Below are 26,494 nucleotides of genomic sequence, written 5' to 3' on the forward strand. Positions count from 1 at the left end.
AGGATCCCAGATAAATGTACAAAAATCAATTGTATATTCATATTCTAGCAGTAAATAACCCCAAAATGAAATTAAGGAAACCATTCTATTTATAATTTCATCAAGAATAAAATACAAAGGAACAAATTAAGTTTTGTTCAAAGGAAGAAAAATCATACCTGAGAGTAACTAAACGATGTCGAAATAAATTAAGACCTAATTAAATAAAAACCACATGCATTATTGGAAGACAACATTGTTAAAAACAGCAGTCTCAAAGTTGATGTACAGATTAAGTATAAAAATCTCAACTGGCTTCTCTACAGAAAGTGATCCTAAAATTAATATGGAAATGAAAGAAACACATAAACCCAAAATACTCTTAAAGGGAGAACATAGAAAATTTGCAATTCCCAATTTCAAAACTTACTATACACTACAGCAATCAAAAACAGTGTGGTACTGGCATGAAGACTAACGTATGGATCATGGAACAGAACTAAAAAACCTTCATATTTCTAGTAAAATGATTTTCAATGACGATATAAAAGACCTGAAGAAAAAAGAAAAATCTTTCAAAAAAAAGTGCTGAGGTAACTTGTTATCTACATGTAAAGAAAGTTGGACCCCTACATCACACTATATACAAAAATTAACTCAAAATTAGCAAAAGACCAAAATGTAAGAGCTAAAACTATAAACTCCTAGAAGAAAAAAGGCATAAATCTTTGAGACCTTGGATTAGATAATGGTTTCTTAGATATGACACTAAAAACAAAAGCAACAAAAGAAAAATAAATTTAACTTCATAAAAATTAAAAACTTTTATGCTTCAAATGACATCAAAAAAATGAAAAAGCAATGCAAAGAATGGGACAAAATACCTGCAAATAATATATCTAATAAAGGACTTGTATATGAAATAGATAAAGCCTGTAAAAAACTCAACAATAGAAAAACCCATCAAAAAGGATATAAACAGACATTTCTTCAAAGTAGAAACACAAATGGCCAAAAAGCACATAAAAATACATTCAGCATCATTAGCCATTAGGTAAATCCAAATCAAACCCACAATTAGATACCACTTCGTACCTACTAGGACAACTATAATCAAAAAGACAGATAATAACAAATGTTGACAAAGTCGCAGAAATACGAAAAACCTCATACAGTGCTGGTAGGAACATAAAATGGCACAATCAGTTTAAGTATGGCAGTTCCTCAAAAAGTTAAACAAGGAGTTACAATACAACCCAGCAATTCTACTCCTAGGTAGATACTCAAGAGCAATAAAAACATATATCCACATAAAAACTTGTATATATATATTTATAGCAGTATTCTTCATAATAAAGTACAACAACCTGACATCTATCAATCGATGAACAGATAACCAAAATGTGACATTGTCTATAAAATGGATTGTTATTTAGCAATAGAGAAATTAGGTACTAATACATGCTACGTACCATATGAATAAACATTGAAATCATTATGCTGAGTTTTAAAAACTAGTTTTAAAAGATCATATATATGATTCCACTTATATGAGATGTCTAGGACAGGCAAATTTACTGAGACAGAAATTAGAGCAGTGATTGCCTGGGGCTAAGAAGGATTGGTGGAAAGTGGGCAGTGAGTGCTAATGTGCATAGAGTTTCATTCTGGTGTGATGAAAACGTACTAAAACTGATTGTGGTCATGAGTCCAAACTGTGAATATGCTGTATAAAAAACTGAATTATAGGCCGGGCACAGTGGCTCACACCTGTAATCCCAAGAATTTGGGAGGCCGAGGCAGGCCGGTCAACTGATGTCAGGAGTTTGAGACCAGCCTGACCAACATTGGAGAAACCCTGTCTCTACTAAAAATACAAAATTAGCCAGGCATGGTGTTTCATGCCTATAAGCCCAGCTACTCAGGAGACTGAGGTAGGAGAATCACTTGAACCCGGGAGGCAGAGGTTGCAGTGAGCCGAGATCGTGACATTGCACTCCAGTCTGGGACACAAGAGTGAAACTCTGTCTCAAAAAAAAAAAAATACTTTATTCCTACTAAGTAATGACCTTGTTTTTTCCCTTTAAGTAAAGTTTAAGTAGTTAAAAACTCTAAGTGAAATACAAATTTGGAGATCAAAAGTAAAATGCATGAATTTCTTTACAATTAATATGATAAAATCGATATTAAAATGGGAATTTAAATACAGAAAAACTGAATTTAAATACAGAAAAAAGATTAGATACAAACAAAACTGATGAAAGTAAATACCGTTTTAAAAACCCTAAGAATAAAATACATTTTTCAAGAAACAAAGGATAAGAATTAGCATGAAATATAGTACTGAAAGCTGATCAGATATTTGATTATTTACACCATGGAATACTATGCAGCCATAAAAATGATGAGTTCATGTCCTTTGCAGGGACATGGATAAAGCTAGAAACCATCATTCTTAGCAAACTAACAAAGAAACAGAAAACCAAACACCACATGTTCTCACTTATAAGTGGGAGATGAACAATGAGAACACATGGGCCTGTCAGTGGGTGGGAAGCAAAGGGAGGGAGAGCATTTGGAGAAATACCTAAGGTAGGTGGTGGGTTGATGGGTGCAGCAAACCACCATGGCACATGTATACTTATGTAACAAACCTGCATGTTCTGTACCTGTATCCCAGAACTTAAACTATAATAAAGAATAAAAAATTAAAAAAAATTTTAAAAAGAAAATATTAAGGAATCTATAGAAAATATATCAAAACGAGCAAATTAAGGAAAACCAGTTATTGTGGTAGGCAGCCTCTGCAATACAAACCAGTAATCCTTGTTTCCTGGTATTCATGTTCTCGTTTAATACTCCATCCTCAAGTATAGACTGGATTTAGTGACTTTCAAACTTAATGAGATGTAACATCTGATATTAGATTACAAAAAGATAGGGACTACTGTCTTGTTTACTCTTGCTTACTCTGTTGGAAGCCAGCTGCCATGTTGTAAGCTATCACAAGGAGAGGCCCTGGAAACAAGGAACTGAAGAAGGCCTAAAGAACATGTTTCTGGAAATTGCAGTAAGGGTAATCATTGCATGTTGTAGTGGAATGGTTACCAATACTATCATGTTTAATAATGTGTAGAGTAGGAAATGTGCCAAAAGATCTGGGTGACTGATTTATCTAAGGAGATTTCCAAGTACCTGCTAAAGGTACCACCTGGTTTCTTTTTGGTGCTTACAGTAAATTGAGAGAAGAAAGAGATAAATTAAGGAAAGATTATTAAACCAAAATGAGCCAGGACTTCATACTCAGCTTGCCCATAGCGAAAAACATGCTAAAATTAAGAAATATCTTCTGAAAACATTCCAAATCTAGGAGAATACCTGGATAAACATGCTCTAGAGATAAAACCAAGGGTGAATCTTTCATTGAGACCTCAGAAAGATCAAAGTTGATGCCTTAATATAGTCACAAAAAAGGCACTTTAAAGATATTAAGGTTGTGCCCCACAAATCCTTTTAATCAAACAACAGGGCTTCCAAGAAGCTTACCAGGGTTTTGCTAAATGTTGTGATAATATAATAGGCAGCCATAAACAACTAATACAGATTTTATCATGTTAATCAGTTATTTTAAATTTCTCATCAGATTGTTCCAACATCTGTGCCATAACTGCACCAGTGTCTGTTGCTCTGTCTCTGTAAGTGCATGTTGTTTTCTCTACCTTTTCATATGTCTCATATTTTATTGCTATCTGAACATTTTGGGTAGGAAGTAGAGAATGAAGTAAATAATGTCTATACCTGGTAATGGGTAGACTTTTCCTTTGGCTTGGTTTTTAGTGTAGGGGTTATGTTAATTTAACAGATGTTAGGCTGGTTTGAGGTTTATTGTTGCCATAGTTACACACAGTACACCACAAGTTTTAAATTCCTTCAGGCATAACTTCCTTTCAGGTGGGCCAGATATTCCTTCTCAAAGTCTGCTCCATGTTCAACTTTATGAGTTCCCTCTTAGAGGGTCCATCTAATTAGTTTCTCATCAGTATTTAACTACAACTTTTATTAGATACTTGTTAGTTTGATGGTGGGGGTCTGGGTTGGGGTGATATTTTTTGTTATTCTAATCAGGACTGCGCTAATCACACTCCATATGCCTGGGTCTTAGAAGTATTCCTGTCCCTCTTCCATAGTTTTTTTACTAGCATATAATTCTGCCCTCCCCATAGGTTATTTTTTGCCTCCCCCTGGACCCTCCACCTAGCCCCACCTCGACCCAGTGGTTTTTACGAGTATCCTAAGGACAATAGTTTTTGTTGCTCATCTTCCTGAATTTATGTTTTTTGTTACATAGGGCAGATATAGGAGAAGGACTCAGGAAGTACTTTGTTTCTTTCCATGACAACTACTGTTCTCCTCCCCTAGGCCTGGACCAAGAGGGATGCTTTATGACGGCTCTAATCAAGTGGCGTCTAAGGAAAAAAAGCCTGCAAGAGAGTTCAAGCTCTCCCATATTTGCTGCCCAAGGGGTTCCCCACTTTTACTCACCCACATGTGGCCTCCACCACGCTGAAATCTTACCCATTTCCAGTTGTATCTGCTACAGTTTAGCTGGGACTCACACCTGTCTTTCCCTGTTAGCATAAGTCTCCTTAGATTTCTGGCTAGTTGGTTGCCCTTCAACCTTAGCTCTCTGATTGTTTCAAGAAATGTCCTGGGCTTGCAGTCTGTTTTACCATTTTTTAAAATTGTAATACTAGGAGCACTGTTCTTTTACTTAGACAGACCTACATAATTGTTTACATATAACTACCTACTTGCTTACATATTCATTTGTTTTCACTCTTATGATCCTAACATTTCCTATTTCCAAAGCTGGAACAATTTTAGCAACAAAATAGATAACAGTATTAGATTATAATCCACAGAACTATATTTATTAATTATAAAAAAAATTTCACAGTGGAGAAATCTGCAGTCACCACCTTAATCAAGTAATCAAGTTTAACATCATCAGCAAAAAGACATGTCAATTTCAGGTAGCCCCTGATATGACATATTGAAAAGACACATCACTTCTGTTGTTTTCTTGCCAAAAAATGCATAATCTGAGGTAGCGATGGAAGTAAATTAATGTTTATATTTGATAACGAGCAGACTCTTCCTTTGGTTAGATTTTTAGTGTAAGAGTTGTGTTAATCTCACAGGTATTAGGCTGATTTGACGTATATTTTTGTTGTCAGTTACCCACAACGCACCAGAGGTTTCAAATTCCTCTAGACATAACTTCCCTTCATGTGGGGTAGATACTCCTTCTCAATTTTCAATTGAGAGCTAAGGCTGAAGGGTAACCACCCAATCAGAAATCTAAGGAGACTTATGCTGACAGGAAAAGACAGGTATGAGCCCCAGCTAACCTGGGGCAGCCACAGCTGGAAATAAATAAGAAGATTTCAGCTTGGTGGAGGACAAATGTGGGCAGGTAACAGTGGGGAGCGCCTTGGGCATTCTAACACCCATTTTAATCTAATCAAGAGAAAACACCACACAAATCTGTATTAAAAAACATTCTACAAAACATAAAACGTTAAGTGTCAAGTGTCAAGGTTATGAAAGACTGAAGAAGTATCAAAAATTGAAGAAGGCTAAGGAGATGTGACAACTAAATACAACTTTAGATCTTGAATACTGAATCAAAAAAGTGGTATTAGTGAAATGACATTGGTGAGATATGACTCTAGGTAATAATATTGCATCAATGTTAATTTCATACTCTTGATCACTGTACTTCTGTAATGTAAAATGTATGCAAAGCTGGGTGAACCTGTCCATAAGTTTTAAATTACTTCAAAATAAAGTTAAAAAGAAATAAATCCCACCCAAACATATGCAGCATATGTATGGGGAGAATAGGAAGGCATGGATTGTTAAAGAGGGATTTTGCTTCATCTGCTACTATTTTATTTTAGTTTTAGTTTTTAATGGAATAATTTTGATATTTATATTACCATAAGTAAATTAAAATTAGAAGAAAAGTTATACTTCAGAGTGAATACAGATGCAATGTTTTGGCCTCTTCAAGAGCTAACACATCACTCAAGTATATGCAGGATCTTAGATTAGTCACTTACTCTAAAAACTACCAAAAAAATTCATTATTACATGACAAAACCTGATTATCTCTTCCACAAATGCTTTGAAACATCAGATCACAGAGCAAAGGATCAACAATTGTTTTCAATCAAAACCTTAAAATTAATACAGTAAGAATAAACACTTTTAATTATAAAGTACTAATCTGAGAATACTCAATTCTCAAATGTCCTAAATTCAAGCCATAGTTCCAATTTTGAGGCAGCAACCTAAATAAGTGCCTTATATATATATATTTCTGGTTACCTCTTCTCTTCTCCCTTCCCTTAGCTCAATGATACTTCCTTTCTTCTGTTTATTTCAGGTCTAAGAAATCTGAATTCATTACAACAGGCATATAAGAAGTAAACTATGAAACAGAAATCAGCATATATATGCACATGAACAAGAAAACATGAAAACTGCCTGAGAATAGTTAAAGCATATACTTGCATATCACATGTACCTGTAGTGATAGCCTTTCAGCTTTTCATAACCGAAATTTGTCCCAAGCATAATTCTGGGTAGATCTAGCAAGATCACAGGGAATTATCCACATTCATATAGCACTGTACATGTTTCCAGATACTATGTAAAAGAAAATAAGTGCTGTAGAAAACGAACTTCTTTTTGGAGGTAGGGTCTGGAAGAACCAGAAGAAAGACTATTGAGTATACACTAGTTACTGAAAAGATACTCTTTTGTTTACAGAGCTCAGAACAGACCACCTGAAAATGGATTTTGGCATACTGCCTATAGTGTAAATTCCATTAAAAATCAGAGAATGCCCTTCTACCTAAAACAAGTTCAAGGTTCCATTTCTTAAAATTTTCTATGTAATCCATTATAAAGTATACTACCTCCTCAATCCCAAATAAAATCCATAAAGGCTTCTGATGGGAAGACAAAAAAAAAAAAAAAAACCTGAGTCACTGAAAAATTAAGCCCTCTAATTTTCATACTGTACTGTAATCAATGTACATTTAATTTCAACAAAAAAGTTATGATTAGTTTAAAAAAATAAAGAACAGAATAAATACAAAATAATAATGATCTACTCATATTACAATGGGAAACTAACGGTGCTTCACCTTCTATTTTTCTTCTGAGAAATGTCAAGTACAAACAGCAAACTGTCCTCTGGGAAAAATCAAAGTATCTGAGTCTGAAAAAGAAATGTCCTCAAATGAGTTGGTACTTGAGTATTCACTGGGGAACAATGCATTACTTGACAGTATGGGCTTAGGACATGAAATACTGGAGAGTTTTTTTTAAGGCTTCTTAGAGCATAGCTCATATACATCAACAATTGCAATTGTGGACAACATTGTTCCAAAACTTTGAAACTTTTTTCCTTTAATGACCAGGTCTACAGTACAATCTGTGCAGTAGTCCATGGTGCCCCTCCCTATCTTAAAAAGTCTCAGTAACAAAATGCAAATGCATATATAGAGAATTATCAGCATCTTTCAGCACAAATTATAGTATTTTGCAAAGCCATTCATTTTTCAAGTCTCCAAAAATGACACTGCTTTCCCCAGCTATGCAAACAATTCATTAACTTTATTGAAAAAGACTTTCTGAGGTCACTTAATTCTGTAATCTTGAACAAAAAGAATTCTTTCTATCCTTATACCTCCTAGAAAGATCAATCAATATCCCACTTATCCTTCTGCAAATGTAAATCAATGCTGGATACCTCAGGGAAACCCCTTCATTTACTTGAAACCCATATATCAACTCATCCCTTAGCACTCTCTTCTACAAGCTAAACTATTTGCTATACCCCTAATTTAACTTTGTGGCTTCTGTCTTTCATTAACCCATAGATTCTGACTCACATTCATATTCTATTCTTTTATTAGCGTGGCTAAAACAAGCAAAAAAGTTTCCTGAGCATATACAGATAATTCGAGAGGCATCCATAGATTATCAAAAACCACACCAGGCATTTTAATCTGTTGTAGCACAAATGGGTGAATCACATTCAAGCTGAATTTATGAACCAGAGATTTCTTTTTAGACTATGGGGCCTAACCAGTCTTTCTTTAACATAAATTTCTAATTTGTTTTTATTCTTAGACACATAGTACCCTGTGCTTGTTACTACTGTCTTTCACCCTGTTTGGATGAATCAATTGTTCATCTATGCCAACTCTAAAATTTATTTATACCTTTTATTCCCTTTAACTTTCACTTTTATTCACATTTATATAGGCATCTTTATTGTTCTTTCATACATTCCACCAATGAAGATACTGACTAAAGAGGACTTCACAGAGGGGGCCTCAAGTAAACCCTCCAAGATACATGAAAACCACTCTTGGCCATGCTCTTTTAAGAATGCTTTAAACTTTAACTGTGCTATTAAAAAGAAGTTGCTGTTTTTACTTTGACTTTATACTGCATGTCACTCTATAAATGAAAAACATGCTGTATTAGGTCATTTTTACATTGCTATGAAGAAATACCTGAGATCAGGTAATTTGTAAGAAAACAGGTTTCATTGGCTCCTGGTTCTGCAGGCTGTACAGAAAACACAGTGCTGGCATCTGCTTCTGGGGAGGCCTCAGAAAGCTTTTACTCACAGCAGAAGGTAAACTGGCACTTCACATGGTGAAAGCAGGAACGAGATGGTGAGGGAAGTGCCACAGACTTTCAAACAATGAGATCCTGTTGTTGTTTAAAAGCTAAACTATTCGTTTCTCATGAATGGTTTAACACCTTAGTCTTAGTCCTGTTCTTGTGCTAGTGAGTGAGATAATGAGATAAAGACAAGCAGAGTCAGTGAGACAGTGAGAACTCACTCACTATCACAAGAACAGCACTAAGAGGATGGTGCTAAACTATTCATGAGAAATCCACCCCCAAGGTCCGATCACCTCCGACCAGGCCCCACTTCCAACACTGGGAATCACATTTCAGTACGAGATTTGGGAAGGAACAAATATCCAAACTATATCACATGCCATTTGTTTATATGTTGTGTTGAGAGCTGCCAAATATTATATCCTTCTGAAAATATGCTTGTCAAAGGACAGTATTGGGTGCCAAGCACTCTCAGTGACTTCCCCTCCAAAATAATGTTAGTGGATGTGCATAACAGTTGAAACTCTTTCAGGAATACTAAGTTTTTCTAAATCTTCTGACATTTTTCCCCTACTTGGTCTGACCTTTAATATAAATTAAATATCCTTCATGACTCATAGATATTATTTTCTGAGAAGATATAAATTAAGACAACTTTTAAAACTTCGGCCTCCTAGCCATTATCTATTAAAACTTATTTATTATTCTCTATTTATCCAAAAGTTGACTGATTAAAAATGCAATATATCAGGCAAGACTGGCAGAAGACAAAGAAGCAAAGGGTTTGTCTTAATTTATATGACATAATCAGGAAAAAAAACAGTATATAAATATAATGTGTTTATTCATTAACAAGGAAATACACTTAATGTGTTTACTCAAAGAGATCACTTTTCTCTCATCTGAAAGTTGAGCTTTCATTTCCTTCTTATTTATTTTCCATTTTCCTTTTTCTTCCAGAACAATTAAGTCCTAAGACCATAATGACAAGCAGAGTCAGAATCTGAGTGAGATAAAGAGAGCACCTGTACAGAAAAGTTTCCTGAGGTGGTAGGTCAGGGCTCAAGCATCCCTTGGCTGATAAGGGCATCCACACATGAGGATGATCTAATACCAGCCCAGTGTCAGAACCTAAGTAAGGGAAGAACGACATCCAAGAGAAGCAGCCTAGCATGATATGGCAGAACCAAAGTAGGGTGAGCTGTGTGTTCTTGTAGAAGGACTGGGGTGACTGAGCATGGAGATTCAGAGCCCAAGTATGGGGAGGAGGAGATTTATGCAGGGGTTGGTAGTACGTACTGGTGAAGATTAGCCAATAAAAGGTTAACCTGAAACAGGGTATTAGAGCTTAAGGAAGATGAGGACATATACTCAGAAGGACAGCCCCAAGTGTAGCATCAGAGCCCAGGCAGAGAGCAGGGTTATCCTCAAAAAGGCGCAGTCTGATATGTAATCATAAAGCCTGGGGTAGGTAAAGAGGACAACCATACAAGGGAGTGGACCAACAGGCAGAGTCAGATCCAGAAAAGGGTAAAGGACATGACCACAAAGCAGTGGCCTGGTGTGGAATATGGCAGCATAAAGTGAGAGGACGGTCCAACACGAAGAGTCAGAACCAGAGAAGCATAAGGAGGACATTCAGGCAGAGTGTATCCTGAACTGGTGTGCTGCAATACAAGCAAGGAGAAGAGGGCATCCATTAGAGGGTGATGGACTGAAATGGAAGTCAGATTTTCAGCAAAATAAAGATGAATTCTGTGCAGCAGAGGGAGTAGTAGCATAGATGAAAAAGATTAGTTACATACAAGATTACTAAACAAAAAAAAAAAAAAGGAGGGAGAATATATTAAACATAACAGGAAGCAGATCTATGAGTCATCTAAGAGAGTTACAGTAAGAGGGAACACTTCCTAACTCATTTTGAGGCTAGCATTACTATATTACCAAAAACAGACTAAGACAGTACAAAAAGGAAAAACAAAAACAAACTACAGACCACTTTGATATAAAAATTACCAAAAAAAAAAATAGAAAATCAAATCCTGCAAAACATAAAAACAATTATAACAAGTGAGGCATTACAGGTATGCAAGACTGATTCAGCTTTCAAAAATCAATCAGTGTAAACTACCATATCAACAGGCTAAAGAAGAAAACTCAGGATCATATCAATTGACACAGAAAAAACATTTAACAAGATTCAGCATGCAATCATAACAAAAATCTTATAAAACTAGAAATAATGGTGATAGGCTGAATACTTCTACCTAAAATCAAGAAAAGAGCAAGGATGTCCTCTCTAATTATTCTTATTCATATAGCACTGGAAATCCTAGTTAGGACCAGAAGTTTAGAAAAAGAAATAATAGAGACACTCATTGGAAAGGAAGTTATAAAACTGTCCCTATATGCAAATGACATGATAGTCTACATAAAAGAATTGCAAAGAATAAACAGCAAAAATCCTAGAATTAATAAGTGACTTCAGCAAGGTTGCAGAAATCAAGATCAACAGACAATATTCAATCATATTTCTATACACTATCAACAAAATGTGAATCGTAAAATTAAAAATATGGTATCTTTTACAATTGCTCCAAAGAAAAGTAAATATTTTAAGTATAAGAAAATATGTACAGTATCTGTATCCTGAAAATTACAAAAGCTATTGTAAGAAATCAAAGACCTAAATAATTGGAGAGATATACCATGTATCATATAAGAGAAGACCCAACACAGCAAAGGCAGCAATTCTTCCCAAATTTGACCTATAGTTTAATGTAACACCTATTAATATAACAGCATAATTTTTTGTAGACATTAATAAGCTTACTCCAAAATTATTATGGAAAGGCACAGGACTAGTCTTCTAAAATAATAATTTTGAAAATAATTTTGAAAAAGAAGAATAAAGTAGGAAAAGTCTTTCTACTCTTCCAAAATTTGATCTATAGTTTAATGTAATATAACAGCGTAATTTTTTGTAGACATTAATAAGCTTACTCCAAAATTATTATGGAAAGGCACAAGACTAGTCTTCTAAAATAATAATTTTGAAAATAATTTTGAAAAAGAAGAATAAAGTAGGAAAAGTCTTTCTACTTAGTATTAAGGCTTATTATATTGCTATAGTAATCAAGGCAGTTGGCAGAGAAATAGACACATAGATCAATGGAATAGAAAAAAGAACCCAGAAAGAGACCCATATGAATATGCCAATTTCTGACAAAAGTGCAAAAAAGATTTCAACAAATGGTGCTGGAATAACTACATCAAACAGAAAAGAAAAAAAAAAAAAAGAACCTCAACCTGACATGTTATTCAAAAGTTAACTCAAAATGGATCATGGGATTAAACAGGAAAAAAACTGATAAACTGGATCTGGTTAAATTAGAAACTTTTATTTTAGGAAAAACCCAGTAAAGGGGGATGAAAGGCAAGATACAGACTAGATAGAAGTATTTGCAAAGTACACATCCAATAAAGGATTTTTATCTAGAACATATAAAGAACTCTCAAAATTTTGTAACTGTCCTTAACAGTTACAAAAACATTCCAATAGGAAACGGGCAAAAGGGATGAATAGACATTTCACTGAAGAAAATACAGATGGAAAGAAGCACATGAAACAATGTCCAACATCAATGCTCATTAGAGAAATGCAAATTAAAATCAAGATGGGATATCACTAAGCACCTACCAGAATAGTGAGAATAGAAATTAATTATCACAAATGTTAGCAAGAATGCAAGAAGACCTCTTGCATTGCTGGTGGGAATATAAAATGTTGTAAAATAGTTCAGTAGTTTCTTATGAAATTAAACATTAGTTCCAATATCTCAAAGAAATTAAAATGTGACGTTCACACAAAAACCTACATATGAATGTTCATAGCAGCTTCATTTATAACACTGGAAACAATGCAAATGTTCTTCAACAGATTAATGATTAAACAAACTGTGGTATATCTATATCATGGAATATCAGTCAGCAGTAAAAAGGAACAGATTATTGATACATGCAACAACATGAATGGACCTAAAGAGAATTACGCTGAGTTAAAAAAAAGCCAGTTACAAAATGTTACATACTGTATGATTCCACTTACATAGCTTTCCTGAAATGATAAAATAATATAGACAGCAGATTAGTGGTTGCTAGAGATTAGAGAAGGCATATAGGAAAGAAAGTATCTGTGTCTGTAAAAAGACAGCATGAATAGTCCTTGCAAAAAAAAAATGTTTTGTATCTTGACTATGGCAGTGGTACACAAATCTACACATGAAAAAACTGTATAGAACTAAAGACATACACAAATGAATACATGAAAAATTAGCAAAATCTGTACACAATTGATGGATTCTATCAATGTCAATTTCCTGTGATATTGTACTGTAATCAAAACATTACCATTTGTAAAAACTGGGTAAATGGTACATGGGCTTTCTCTGTATTATTTCTAATAACTGCAGATAAATCTACAATTATTTCAAAACAAAAGGTTGTTTCTTTTTTTAATGTAACATATTATTTCATTTTTGTTTCTGTGAGTCCTGGATTGGAATAAAATGAATGGAGCTGGGCACAGTGACTCACACTTTGTAATTCCAGCACTTTTTGGGGGCTGAGGCTGGTAGATGGTGTGAGCCCAGGAGTTCAAGACCAGCCTGGGCAACATGATGAAACCCCATCTCTAAAAAAGAAAAAAAAATTAGTTGAGCATGATGGTGCATGCCTGTAGTCTCAGCTACTTGGGAAGCTAAGATGGGAGAATTGCTTGGGTCCACGAGGTTGAGGCTGCATTGAGCCATAATAACATCATTACTTCAGCTTGGGCAACAGAGCAAGATCCTGCCTAAACAGACAAAAAAGACAAGGAAAATAAATGGCCATGAGTCTGATATTTATTAAAAATAAATAAATACTGTAATAAATAAATAGGGCAAAAGAGAGAGCTCATCCTTAAATATAAATTCCAATTAATAAATTAAAAACAAATAAAAGAAGTATAAAGTAACCATTAGAATATCACTGTAATAGCTGCAGCCAAGTTTCTTGGATGGATGCTTATAGTGGTGGGTAAAAGTTTCAGAACAAAACAGTATATCTGAATAGTCTCAATGGATCTCCCCCAGGATATTTATTAAATACACAGAGAAAAATAATAACTTTTCAGGGGAGAAAACTAGCATACTATTCCCTAGCCAAGTGACAAAAGTTAAAACCACCGTGATAAGCCTATCAACACATCAACCTCATGCACCCCAATATAACGTATCAGAAAGCAATATAATCATGAGAAAAAAATAAATTGAAGTAAATACTACAAAACATCTGAATAGTACTCTTCAAAAGACTTGGAAGGCAAAAAAAGACTAAGGAATTGCCACAAACAGGAGGAGACTAAAGAAATATGAAAACTGAATGCAAAACAGAATACTAGAACAGAAAAGAACATATTTGTTAAAAAAAAAAAACAAAACACTAGTGAAATATGAATAAACCCTGTGGTAATTAATGGTACTGTACCAAGGTTAATTTTTTATAATTTTACCATGATTATTCAAAATGTTAACATTAGAGAAAGCTAGGGGAAGGGAAGAGAACCCTCTGTACTATTTTTTTAAAAAACAGTTTTATTGAGATATCTTTTCCATATCATAAAGTTCACCCATTTAGAGCATCCAATTAAATGGCTTTTAGTACATTTTACAGAATTCTGTAACCATCACCATAATCTAATTTTAAACATTTTCATTCTGCTAAAAAGCTTTCTACACATTAGCAGTTATTTCCTATTCCCCCACCCTGTGATATTCTTACAACTTTTCTGTAAGCTTAAAATTATTTTAAAATGTTACAAAGAACAGTGATATTATGCTGAGTTGAAATTTAAATATACATGTAAATGCACAGAATTATAACATGTAACATAACAAAATTTATACCAAGAAAGGAAAATGTAGTTCATGTATTCTAAAGTTCTTGCACTGTTTAGAAAAGCTAAAAGTGCCAATTAATATTCAATGACTGTGATTAGTCAAGAATGCATCCTATAAATCTCCAGGGTAACGAGAGTTTCATTTAAAAACGACGAAAAAAATGCAAATTATAATTGTACAAAACTAATAAATACAGAGTCAAACACACAAGGCAAAACTGATAAAACTAAGAGAAATATACAAGTCTCAAATCACAGTGGGAAACTTTAAAACATCTTTCTGAGAAATTCATAAGTTAAAAAAATCACTAAGTAAACAAAAGATTTAAAAACAATTAATCAAGATGACTTAATGAATATAAAAAAACAAGGCCCTCAACAAGCAAAAACATGAATTCTTTTAAACATATATGAATATATTCAAAGAATGATCATATGCTAGGCTAGTAAAGCAAGTCCTAAGATTTTTTCAAACTAGTAAAATCATACAAAAACACATTCTGTCCACAATTCAATTCAGATAGCTATCAAATATACACAGAAGATCCCCAATTTGTTTACAAATTAAGAAATAAGCATTTAAATAAAACGGGTCAAAAATTGAAATTAAAGAAAAAATTTAAATAGATGATAGTAAAATATTACATATCAAAATGAAATAAGAAAACATTTAGAGGGAAATACAGTTTTATGAGCATACATTACAAAAGAAAAAAGGAGATGAAAATTAATGAGTTATATATCTATTATAAAAAGTTAGGGATAAAAGAATAGATTTGACTCCTATTTAAAAAAAAAAAAGAAGGACAAGAATAATAAAGAGCAGAATTTTTCAAAGCAAAAAATAAAAGAAGGCAGAGTGCAGTGGCTCAAACCTATAATCTCAACACTGTGGGAAGCTGAGGAAGGAGGAGAGCTTGTGCCCAGGGGTTCAAGACTAGCCTGGGCAACACAGCCAGGCATTGCCCTTAAAAAATACAGAAAGAAAAAAAGAAAGAAAGAAGGAAGGACAAGGGAAAGATAAGGAGAAGGGAAGGGAAAGACAAGGAGAAGGGAAGGAGGAGGAGAAGGAGAAAGAGGAGGAGAAGGGAAGGAGGGGGATGAGGAGGAGGAGGAGGAGAAGGGCAGGGCAAGGGAAGGGAAGGGAAGGACAAGGGGAGGGAAGGGAAGGGAAGGACAAGGGGAGGGAAGGGGAGGACATAGGGAGGACAAAGAGAGGGTAGGGAGGACAAGGAGAGGGGAGGGGGAAGGGGAGGGAAGAGGAGGGGGAAAAGTGGGGAGGGAGATAGCTGAAGATAAACAGTTCTACAATAACAGAGAATTCGATAACACATTTTCAATAACACATAGAACATCTAGACAGAAGAAGAATCAGAAAGGACTTGAATAACACTATAACCAACTAGACCTAAAAGACATATATATACAGAACACTCGACCAAGTAACAGCTAAATACCTATTATTCCCAAATGCAAATGGAACATTCTCCAGGATAAACCGTATGTTAGGTCGCAAAACAAGTCACAATATATTTTAAAAGACATAAAACATACAAAGTACCTTTTCTACCATAATAGAATAGAATTCAAAATCAAGAACAAAAGAAAACACAAAAAATGCATAAATATGTGGAAATTCACAAACTTTTAAACAATCAATAGGTCAAAGAAGAAATCACAAGGAAAATTACAAAGTATCTTGAAATGAATGAAAACAAAAACACAACATACCAAAACTATGGGATACAGCAAAAGCAGTGCTCAGAGAAAAATTTATAGCTATAAATTCCTACATTACATTTAAAAAGAGATCTCAAATCAGTAACTTAACTTTATAACTTAAGAAACCAGAAACCAAAAGCAAACTAAATAAAAAGCTAGCAAAAGGAAGAAAAAAAGATTACAATATAAGACAGAGAATTAAAAAAATACAATATATAAAAACAAAACTTGGTTCTTTGAAAATATCAACAAAATTGACAAATTTTTAGCTAGACTTATGAAGAAAATAAGAGATAATGTAAATAAAAGTGAAGATACTACCAACTGTACAGAAATAAAAAGTATTGTAAGAGAATACTATGAACAACTGCACGTCAACACATTAGATAACTTAGACAAAATGGACAAATTTCTTAAAAAAAAATTACCAAAACTGACTCAAGAACAAACAGAAAATCTGAATGGACCTATGCCAAGTAAAATGATTGAATTAATAATCAAAACCTTTGGGACCAGATGGCTTCACTGATTAATTCTACCAAAAGCTTAAAGAATTAACAGCAATCCATCTTGAACTCTTCCAAAAAACATAAGGGGAGGAAATACTTTCTAATTCATGTTATGAGGCCAGCATTACCTGATGCCAAAGCCAGATAAAAACATTATGAGAAAAGAAAACTATAGACAATATCCTTTATGAATACAAATTCAAAAATCTCCAACAGAATGCCAGCAGACCAAATCCAAAAGCATATTAAATGATTTTATAACATAATCAATTGGTATTTGTCTCAGGAATACAAGAATGATTCACCACAAGAAAATTAATCAATGTAATACAGCATTTTGCAGAAAAGAAAAACAAAAAATATGACCATATCAATTGATGCAGAAGAGCTTTTGACAAAATTTAAAACCCTTTCATGACAAAAACACTCAAGCTAAGAAAAGAACGAAAGTTCCTTAACATAGTAAAGGGCACTTATGAAAAACCCATAGCTAACATGTTACTCCACTGATGAAAAAATGAGAGCTTTCCCATTTAGATCAGGAAAAAGACAGATGCCTGCTTCTGCCATTTCACTCATCAATGTACTAGAAATTCTAGGTAGAGCACTTAGGCAAGAAAGAGAAATAATGAAATCTCGTGCAGTCCAATTCAATCCTGCCTGGGTCATGAATCATCCTTTGGCCAGCATATTCACACTGTATAGGCATTAGTCACATAGTATCCCTCTCAGTTATCAGATTGAGGTATGACAGTGCTTTTGGTTACGTGACTCTTACTTTAGTAAATAATGGCTCCACAGCACAAGAGTAGTGATGTTGGCATAATGCTCTTATTGATCTATTTAATTATTAGTTATTGTAGTTAATCTCTTACTGTGCCTCACTTATAAATTAAACTTTATCATAGGTATGTATATATAGGAAAAATATATATATAGAATTTGGTACTATCAGCAGTTTCAGACATCCAATGAAAGTCTTGGAACATATTCCCTGATAAGGGGAGACTACTGTATAGAGAAAAGACTAGAGAATCCTAAATAAATAAATAAATAAATAAATAAATAAATAAATAAATAAATAGATAAAAGTATTACAGCTAATAGACAAATTCAGCAAAGTTTCAGAGTACAAGATCAACACACAATAGCCATTTGTGTCCCTCTATACCAGCAACAAACAATCTGAAAGTATATCAAGAAAACCATCTCATTTACAAAAGCATCAAAAAGAATAAAATACTTAGAAATCAATTTAACCAAAAAGATAAAAAACTTGTACACTGAAAACTATAAATCACTGCTAAAAGAAATTAAAACCTAAATATCAAAAGACATTCCATGTTCACAGACTGGAAGAGTGAATACTGTTAAGGTGATATTGATAAATTTAACACAATCCTATCAAAATGCCAACTGCCTTTTTTGCAGAAATGGAAAAGCTGATTCTAAAATTCATATGGCAATGTAAGGGACTCCAAATAGCCAAAACAATCTTGAAAAGGAAGAACAAAGTTGGAGGTCTTGTACTTCTTGATTTCAGTGCTTACTACAAAGCTATACTAATTAAAACAGTCCGTTAATGGCATAAGGGCAGACATACAGGTCAATGAAAAAGAACTGAGAGTCCAGAAATTAACTTGTATACCTCTGATCAATCAATTTTTGACAAGAATGCCAAGACCATTAAATGGGAAAAGAGCAGTCTCTTAAATACATGGTGGTGAAACAAATGAATTTTCACATGCAAAAGAATAAAGTTGGAACACTATGTCTCACCATATACAAAAATGAACTCAAAATGGACCAAAGTTCTACATATAAGATCTAAAACCATGAAATTCTTAGAAGAAAATATGAGGGCAAATCTTCATGACCTTTGATTTAGCAGTAGTTTCTTATATACGATACCGAAAGCACCATCAATAAAAGAAAAGGTAGATAATTTAAATTTCTCCATCTTTTCTTTCGTACTTCAACGAACACAGTTGAGAAAGGACCCAAAGAGTTTTGCAGAGAACAATCTATTAGGCAGAGAGAGAGACAGGAGTAGAAAGAGCTTCCATGCTATTGTGGGAGGGGATCCCAGAGAGGGAAATCTGCACAGGTAGAGAAGGAAAGACAGCTCCCACGTTGGAGGGCATCTGGAGAAGGAGTCCACACAGGTAAGAGGCAGTCGAGTTTTAACTCTGAAGTTATTCCCACCTCATTCATGTTCTTTTCCAACGAGAGGAGTTTTTTTAAACTCCTTCTGGAGTGATTTATCTTTGACTCTGATCCCAGATTGGTTGCTTGGGCCCACAACAGAGCCACTCCTTCCAGGGCTCTTGGTGGGCTTTCTGAACAAAGGAAGCTCACATGGAATTTTACCTAGCAGGCTCGGGAAAGTTAGACAAAGAACTTGAGTTTCCCGGATGGGAAGGTGGATGGAGGCATGGTGCTGGGAAGTTCTTGCCTTTGAAACCATGCCCCTTGTGGACCCAGGAAGGGAAGTTAACATAGTCCCTCAGGCCCGCCTCAGCCTCCCAAAGTGCTGGGATTACAGACGTGAGCCACTGTGCCTAGCCTTCTTTGGTTTTTTGTTTTTTATTTACAAGACTGTTGGATTGAAAGTACTCTGCCAACCTTGAAATAATGCTAATAGAAAGAAGCCAGACAGAACAGGCCCCATGTTCTATGATTCCAGTTATATAGAATACCAGAGACAGCAGCAAATCCATAGAGACAGAAAACAGATTAGAAGCTGCCAGAATCAAGGGGAGCAGGAAAATGGGGAATAACTGGTGAATAGAGTTTCCTTTAAGATTATGAAAATGTTCTAGAACTAGAAAATGGTGATGATTGTATAACATTGTGAATATACTAAATGTCACCAGTCATCAATTTTATGCCATGTGTATTTTACCACATTAAAAACACACACAAACTATTTTCACTTAAATGATGTGGTAAAATTCATGGCTATAGAGTAGGACAGTGGTTACCAGGGGCTGGTGAGAGGAGTAATGAGGAGTTGTTTAATGGACATTGAGTTTTACTTTCACCAAATGAAAGAAGTTCTGAAGATTGGTTGCATAACAATGTGAATGTACTTACCACTACTGAAATGTACACTAAAAAACTAGTTAAAATGGTAAATTTCAGGTATATCTTACTACAATTTTAAAAATTGAATTTAAAAATATACTAAGACATTTCATGAAAACTATACATATTTCTGATGATGCAAGTATATTTAACAAAATAACAGGTAATCGAATTCAGCAACACAGTAAAAATAAAAATAAAAAACAAAACATGACCAAATGAGGCTTAAGCTAGGAACACATGGTAAGTTAAACATTCAAAAATCAATCAATGTACTTTACCTCATTAATAGAAAAAAATAAAAATCACATGTTCAGCAATAAAAGATAAAAAAAATTGACAAAATTCTACTCCAATTTATGACTAAAGATAAAAACTCTCAATAAACTAGAAACAAAAATAAATTTTCTCAATTTGATAAAGAACATCTACTAAAAAATCTACAGCTTACATTGTACATAATGGTGAAAGATTTAAGATCAACAACAAGAAAAGGTAAGGATGTCCACTCACCACTTTCATTCAACATTGTACTGGAGGTCCTACCCGATGTAAAAGGGCAAGAAAAATAAAGCATCTATCGATTGGAAAGGAAAAGACAAAACTGTTTTTATTTGTAGATAACATCTTTTATGTGCAAAATCCTAAGGATTCTACAAAAAAAACGGCTATAACAAGAAAATTGTAAAAGGTTAAAGGATACCAAGCCAATATATGTAAAAAAAATTCTATTGTTTCTTCAAATGAGCAATCAAAAAAAATGAATACTGAATGTATAATAAAATTTTAAATAACATCATTTACTTTAGGACACATATAACTTTAGGATACATATAACAAAACTTATGACCTGAAAATTACATATCACTGCCTAGAAAAATTAAAGAATATTTAAATAAATAATAGATAACTTTTTGTAAATTGAAAGACTCAATAATGTTAATTTTCTTAAAACTGATCTGTAAGTCCGATACAATTCAACCAAAACTCCAGGAAACAATTTTCCTTTAGAAACTGACAAGCTGATTCTGAAAATACAGTGAAATGCCAAGGATCTCAAAGAGTCAAAACAACTTTAAAAAATAAGAATAAAGCTATAGAATTTACCTGATTTTAAGACAATATAAAATTAAAGTAATCAAGTCAGTGCAGTGTTGGCATAGGGATAGACATACACATCAATGAAAGAAACAAAGAGTCCAGAAATAGACCATGCATATATGGTCATCTGTGTTTGACAAGGAGGCTAATGTAATTCTGTAGGAAGTCTTTTCTAACATAGAAAAAAATCTTTGTAATTTGTGATGGGTAGTATTTCATAGATAGAACTCTAAAAGCATGGACCACAAAAGGAAAAAATTGATAAACTGAACTTTGTCAAGATAAAAAATTTTATCAAGAGAAAACATTAAAATAATTATAAAGGAAGCTGCAGACTGAGAATAAAACACATATTTGACAACTCATGTACAGAACATACAAAGAACTCTTAACACCTCAATATTAAGACGAGAATGTGATGGGTGAAAAGAGGAAAAAGAATTGACAGACACTCGACAAAGGAAGAATGACTCATTAGTCATATTATTATAATGTGATTATCATACCAATAAACACATTAGTCATTGGGGAAACACAAATTAATTCTTCAAGGAGAAACCACTATACTCACCACTAAAATTTAAAGAAATGACAATACCAAGAGTCGGTGAGTATACAGAATAATGAACTCACATAAGTTGTTAGTGGAAATGTGAAATAGCACAGTGATGCTGGGAAGTGGTTTGGAAGTTTCTTATGAAGTTATAAACACACAACATACAATTGAGCATTTACTGAAGAAAAATAATTATGTTCATAGGAAGACTTGTACATGAATGTTTATGGAAGCTTCATTCATAAAAGGCAAAAACCTGAAGAACCCAAATGACCATTAATAGAATAAAGAAACAAGGTACAGCCATATCATGAAATACTATTCAACATAAAAAAAAATGAGCACTCATACACAACTTGAAAACAACTAAAAATATTATGCTGTAAAATAAGCCAGACACAGAGGTCAAACATTGCATGATTTCACTTACATGAGTTACCTAAATTAGTCAAATTTATATAGAGACACACAGAATAGTGGTTAACAGGGGCAAGAGGGAAAGGAGAATGAGGAGGTATTATTGAATGGGTACAGTTTCAGTTTGTGATGATAAAAAAAAGTTCTAGAAATGGATGGTAGAGATGTTTGCATAGCACTGTGAATGTACTTAATGCCACTGAACTGTACACTTAAAAATGGTTATGACGGTACATTTTTTGTTAGGTGTATTTTACTGCTCCCCATCCAAACCATTAGGCAGAGGGAAAAAAGACAGTAAAAGAGCATATACTATGTGGCCTTTATATGGTGTGCCAGAACATGTAAAACTAAACTATAATAACAGAAACTATATTAATGGTTGGCTGGGATGGGGGAAATAGAATGTAAAAGGTCTAGAGGCAACTATTTGGAATAACATAAATGCTGTATATCATTAATAGGAAATCTTGTATATCTTACATCTGTCAAAACTCATTAAAATATACACTTAAAATTGGTTCATATTATTGTATGCAAATTGCACTCTGACATATTTACAAATAAGCAGATTGATAAGCAAGCAAGTATGCTTGAAAAAAAATACAACAGAGTAGAAAATAATACAGACTATTCTTTCTAGAAAAAAAGTTTATGTCTTATAATACAAAGAAGGCAGTGACTAGGGGGAAATATATGGTGAAAGGAGCATTTTTAAGATAAAGAGAAATTAGTATATTTAACTATTTCAAATCAGATTGAAAATTCAAAGGGAAAATAACATAAAAACTGGGAAATGTTTTGTTGCCAGTGCTTGATATATATGAGATTCTATTCTCTACATTCCCACTTCAATCCAACAGTCTTGTAAATAAAAAACAAAAAACCAAAGAAGGCTAGGCACGGTGGCTCACGTCTGTAATCCCAGCACTTTGGGAGGCTGAGGCGGGCCTGAGGGACTATGTTAACTTCTCTTCCTGGGTCCACAAGGGGCATGGTTTCAAAGGCAAGAACTTCCCAGCACCATGCCTCCATCCACCTCCCCATCTGGGAAACTCAAGTTCTTTGTCTAACTTTCCCGAGCCTGCTAGGTAAAATTCCATGTGAGCTTCCTTTGTTCAGAAAGCCCACCAAGAGCCCTGAAAGGAGTGGCTCTGTTGTGGGCCCAAGCAACCAATCTGGGATCAGAGTCAAAGATAAATCACTCCAGAAGGAGTTTAAAAAAAACTCCTCTCGTTGGAAAAGAACATGAATGAGGTGGGAATAACTTCAGAGTTAAAACCCGACTGCCTCTTACCTGTGTGGACTCCTTCTCCAGATGCCCTCCAACGTGGGAGCTGTCTTTCCCTCTCTACCTGTGCAGATTTCCCTCTCTGGGATCCCCTCCCACAACAGCGTGGAAGTTCTCTCTACTTCTGTCTCTCTCTCTGCCTAATAAATTGTTCTCTGCAAAACTCTTTGGGTCCTTGATATTTATACCAACGGTAAGCCCACCGCAACTCCAGGGCCTCTTCCCCCATTCCTGGGGCAGTGGAGGTCAAGAACCTGGGACACCTGGTTACAGGCAATCACCTGAGGTCAGGAGTTTGAGACCATCCTGGCCAACATGGCAAAACCCCATCTCTACTAAAAATATAAAAATTAGCCAGGCATGGTGGTATATGCCCGTAATCCCAGCTACCCAGGTAAAGCTGAGGCAAGAGAATCACTGGAACCTGGTGGGGTGGGGTGCAGAGGCTACAGTGAGTGTAATTCTACCACTGCACTCCAGTCTGGGTGACAGAGTTAAGACTCCATCTCAAAAAAAAAAAAAAAGCAAAGAAAACAGTTTTCAAAGTATGGGTAGACAAAAGTAGACTCAAATATCCAATAGAGAAAACTCCGCAAATTTTAAGATATCAAGAACACATTATTCCTATATACTTGCATGCTAATAGTAAATATAGTAATAATGGGGTTATTTAGCAGTATAAGCAGATTTTTACCAATATTAACCTTGTACTGACACACTGACCTTCTACAAAGAAATTACAAAAAAAGAAAACCTAGCATATTTTGTAAGAAGTAGAGGGTTATTAAAACCAAAATGACATGCTCTAATATTTCTGGTATTCGCAAAGCTTGATGGTTCAAATAAAATGGGTCAGTCAGGACAATAATGGCAACTTAGGACCATTAACGAACAGAGACAAGCAAATAGCAATAGCTTTTCGATACCATCAAACATATTTGGTAAATCCTCATCAAAGGACTTACTTACTATGTGGTAAAGTCTCACAAGAACATCATCTTCAAATATTGAGGATAACAATGAACACTGAAGTTAATAAAAACTCTACTTTAGAAACTAGAACAGCCAAAGAATTCTAATGAAAGAGATCACTACTTATCTCAGGTAGCATTATCAAATTCAGACTAAGGCATGTACTTTGAATTCTCACACCCTATATTCTGGCTCCCAAAAACATCACTTTTTTATAGTCATCTTTGATACTCATGATTCTATGATTTGGAGTAAAGTAATTTTTTAACTTCAGTCTTTTTAAAAACCTCTATATACATTATGTTAAGGTTTCAAGACAAAATATGTTCAAAACATACCTAATATTGTTATCTTCATTTGCAATTCAATGACAAAAAGTACTGTTTTATGAACTTTTAGGTATGGTCTCTCCATAAATTTAACTTTTACAATTTATATTCATACATTTCACTATAGATATCTTCATTTATTAAGTACTTTTTAAGACCCCCAAAACTGGACATGTATATTTGACAAAGAAATTACACATACAAAGTAGATATGCCTCATACACATCATTAATAAACTGGAATAGTATTCGCAAACAGCTAAGAAGTGTCATTATCAAAATTCAAAATCCATTAGTTGAAAAGCATTAGGAGTTAGCAAGGCAACAACGGATATTCTTATGAATGAAGTATTTTCTCTTCAGATGCTGAAGAAAAATCAAAGGTAACTGCTATGCCTCTGATTACATCATCATCAACCTACTTCAACAGCAGTTTCCAAAACTTCCCTCCATAGATGACTGCTACAAATATTTGCATCAAACAATTTGGAAAGTTAAGTAAATAAGAAAATATAAATTGGAAAGTAGTTTGCTTTTGATGCTTCTTTTTAAACCTTTTTGGGAGGATTTTGGCATCACAGAGTATCTTTTTTATAAAACTCTTTGCTACCATAAGATCAAAGATATTAAGTCATCAAAATATATTTGCAATTTTCTGTTTCTAATAAGAGTTGTCTTTTGTATAATAATGCATTTCATATAAGGTTTTGTCTCACCTGGCCAGTTCTTTAATTAAGTTTGCGATGCGTCTTTTGTCTTCAAGACATAAATCCTTCAATGATGCACTCTTTATTTCTCCCCTGCAGGAATTCTAAAAAAAAAAATTTAGTTACACTTTTTCTAAAAACAATTTCTAAAGTCTTTTCAAGAAACCTAGGTACAAGGTGAAATTTCTTAGGTATCTTTTATCTGGTGGAACATTATCTACCTGTTTCAATTTAAACCTACTGTGAACTAAAAACAGGCTAAGGAACTGACTGTCCACTAGGACACTTCATGAGATTTACATAGAGAAGCACACAGAAAGAAACTAAAAGCAGATGTCCCCACTTAAATACTAGGATATATTAGGAAAACAACTTTCCCTTTGTGAATGCCACAGAAACAAATACTCAACAGAAGATACTGAGTACTGTTCTTACACCACAGTCCCCATGCTGCTTAAAGGTATACTAAGGTTAGCAACAGAGGCACCAGGTACTAAGCATTCAAAATACCCTAATGTTCATTCCAAAGAGTACTAAACCAAAGTGTAATAATAGCAATAGGTAACATTTACATCTAGTGCTCATTCCATGCCAGGAATACTGTAAGTTTGTACTTATTATTCCATTTCATTTTCATAACAATGTTATTAAGTATTAATAGTTACTATTCCTTTTCTACTTTAAGGGTACATATGAAGGATTATAGCAATTTAATAGCAGAATCAAGACTCAAACACAGTTTCCATAGTCTGTGCTCTTTAAACACCATACTATCTTAATCTTTTACGCTACAGAAAGTTTTCCCCAGTACCTCAGCATCGTTAAGAGGGGTCCTTAAAGACATAAACTCAGGGAGTCACAAAGGAACCGGAGGTAACATGTAAAAGAAAGGAACTATAATCCTTGGCATTTGCGCAACCACCAAAGTTAAGTTACTCCAATTATTTCAGATAGCCAAGAATAACTGAAAGCCCCTAAAGTGAATTCTGGAAATAGTAACAGCCAAAGGTGGGAAAGAGAGTAGAAAAAAAAATAGAGAAAAGAAGATGATAATAAAATAAGTTTGGTTTTAGAAATGCTCAATGTAAGATGTCAGCAAACCATTCAAGTGGAAATGTCTAAGCTGGAAGCTTGAAAGGTAGGTCTAGCTTTCAAGCTAGAGAAAATCA

The 26,494-nt window shown here is 34.1% G+C and overlaps 1 protein-coding gene across 2 annotated transcripts in view; it reads right to left on the reverse strand.

The window, feature by feature from the left end:
- KIAA1328 (KIAA1328 ortholog) overlaps positions 1–26,494 on the reverse strand; it is a 347,638-nt gene that overhangs the window by 308,091 nt on the left and 13,053 nt on the right. For both annotated transcript variants that reach the window (XM_012440766.3, XM_012440767.3), the window contains exon 4: positions 25,335–25,429. In XM_012440766.3, coding sequence (XP_012296189.2) covers positions 25,335–25,429 — 95 coding nt within the window. The remainder of the gene's footprint in view (positions 1–25,334; positions 25,430–26,494) is intronic.

Source organism: Aotus nancymaae, unplaced genomic scaffold (assembly GCF_030222135.1).
Source record: "Aotus nancymaae isolate 86718 unplaced genomic scaffold, 86718_ANA_hifiasm-v0.15.2.pri h1tg000020l, whole genome shotgun sequence".
NCBI lineage: Eukaryota > Metazoa > Chordata > Mammalia > Primates > Aotidae > Aotus > Aotus nancymaae.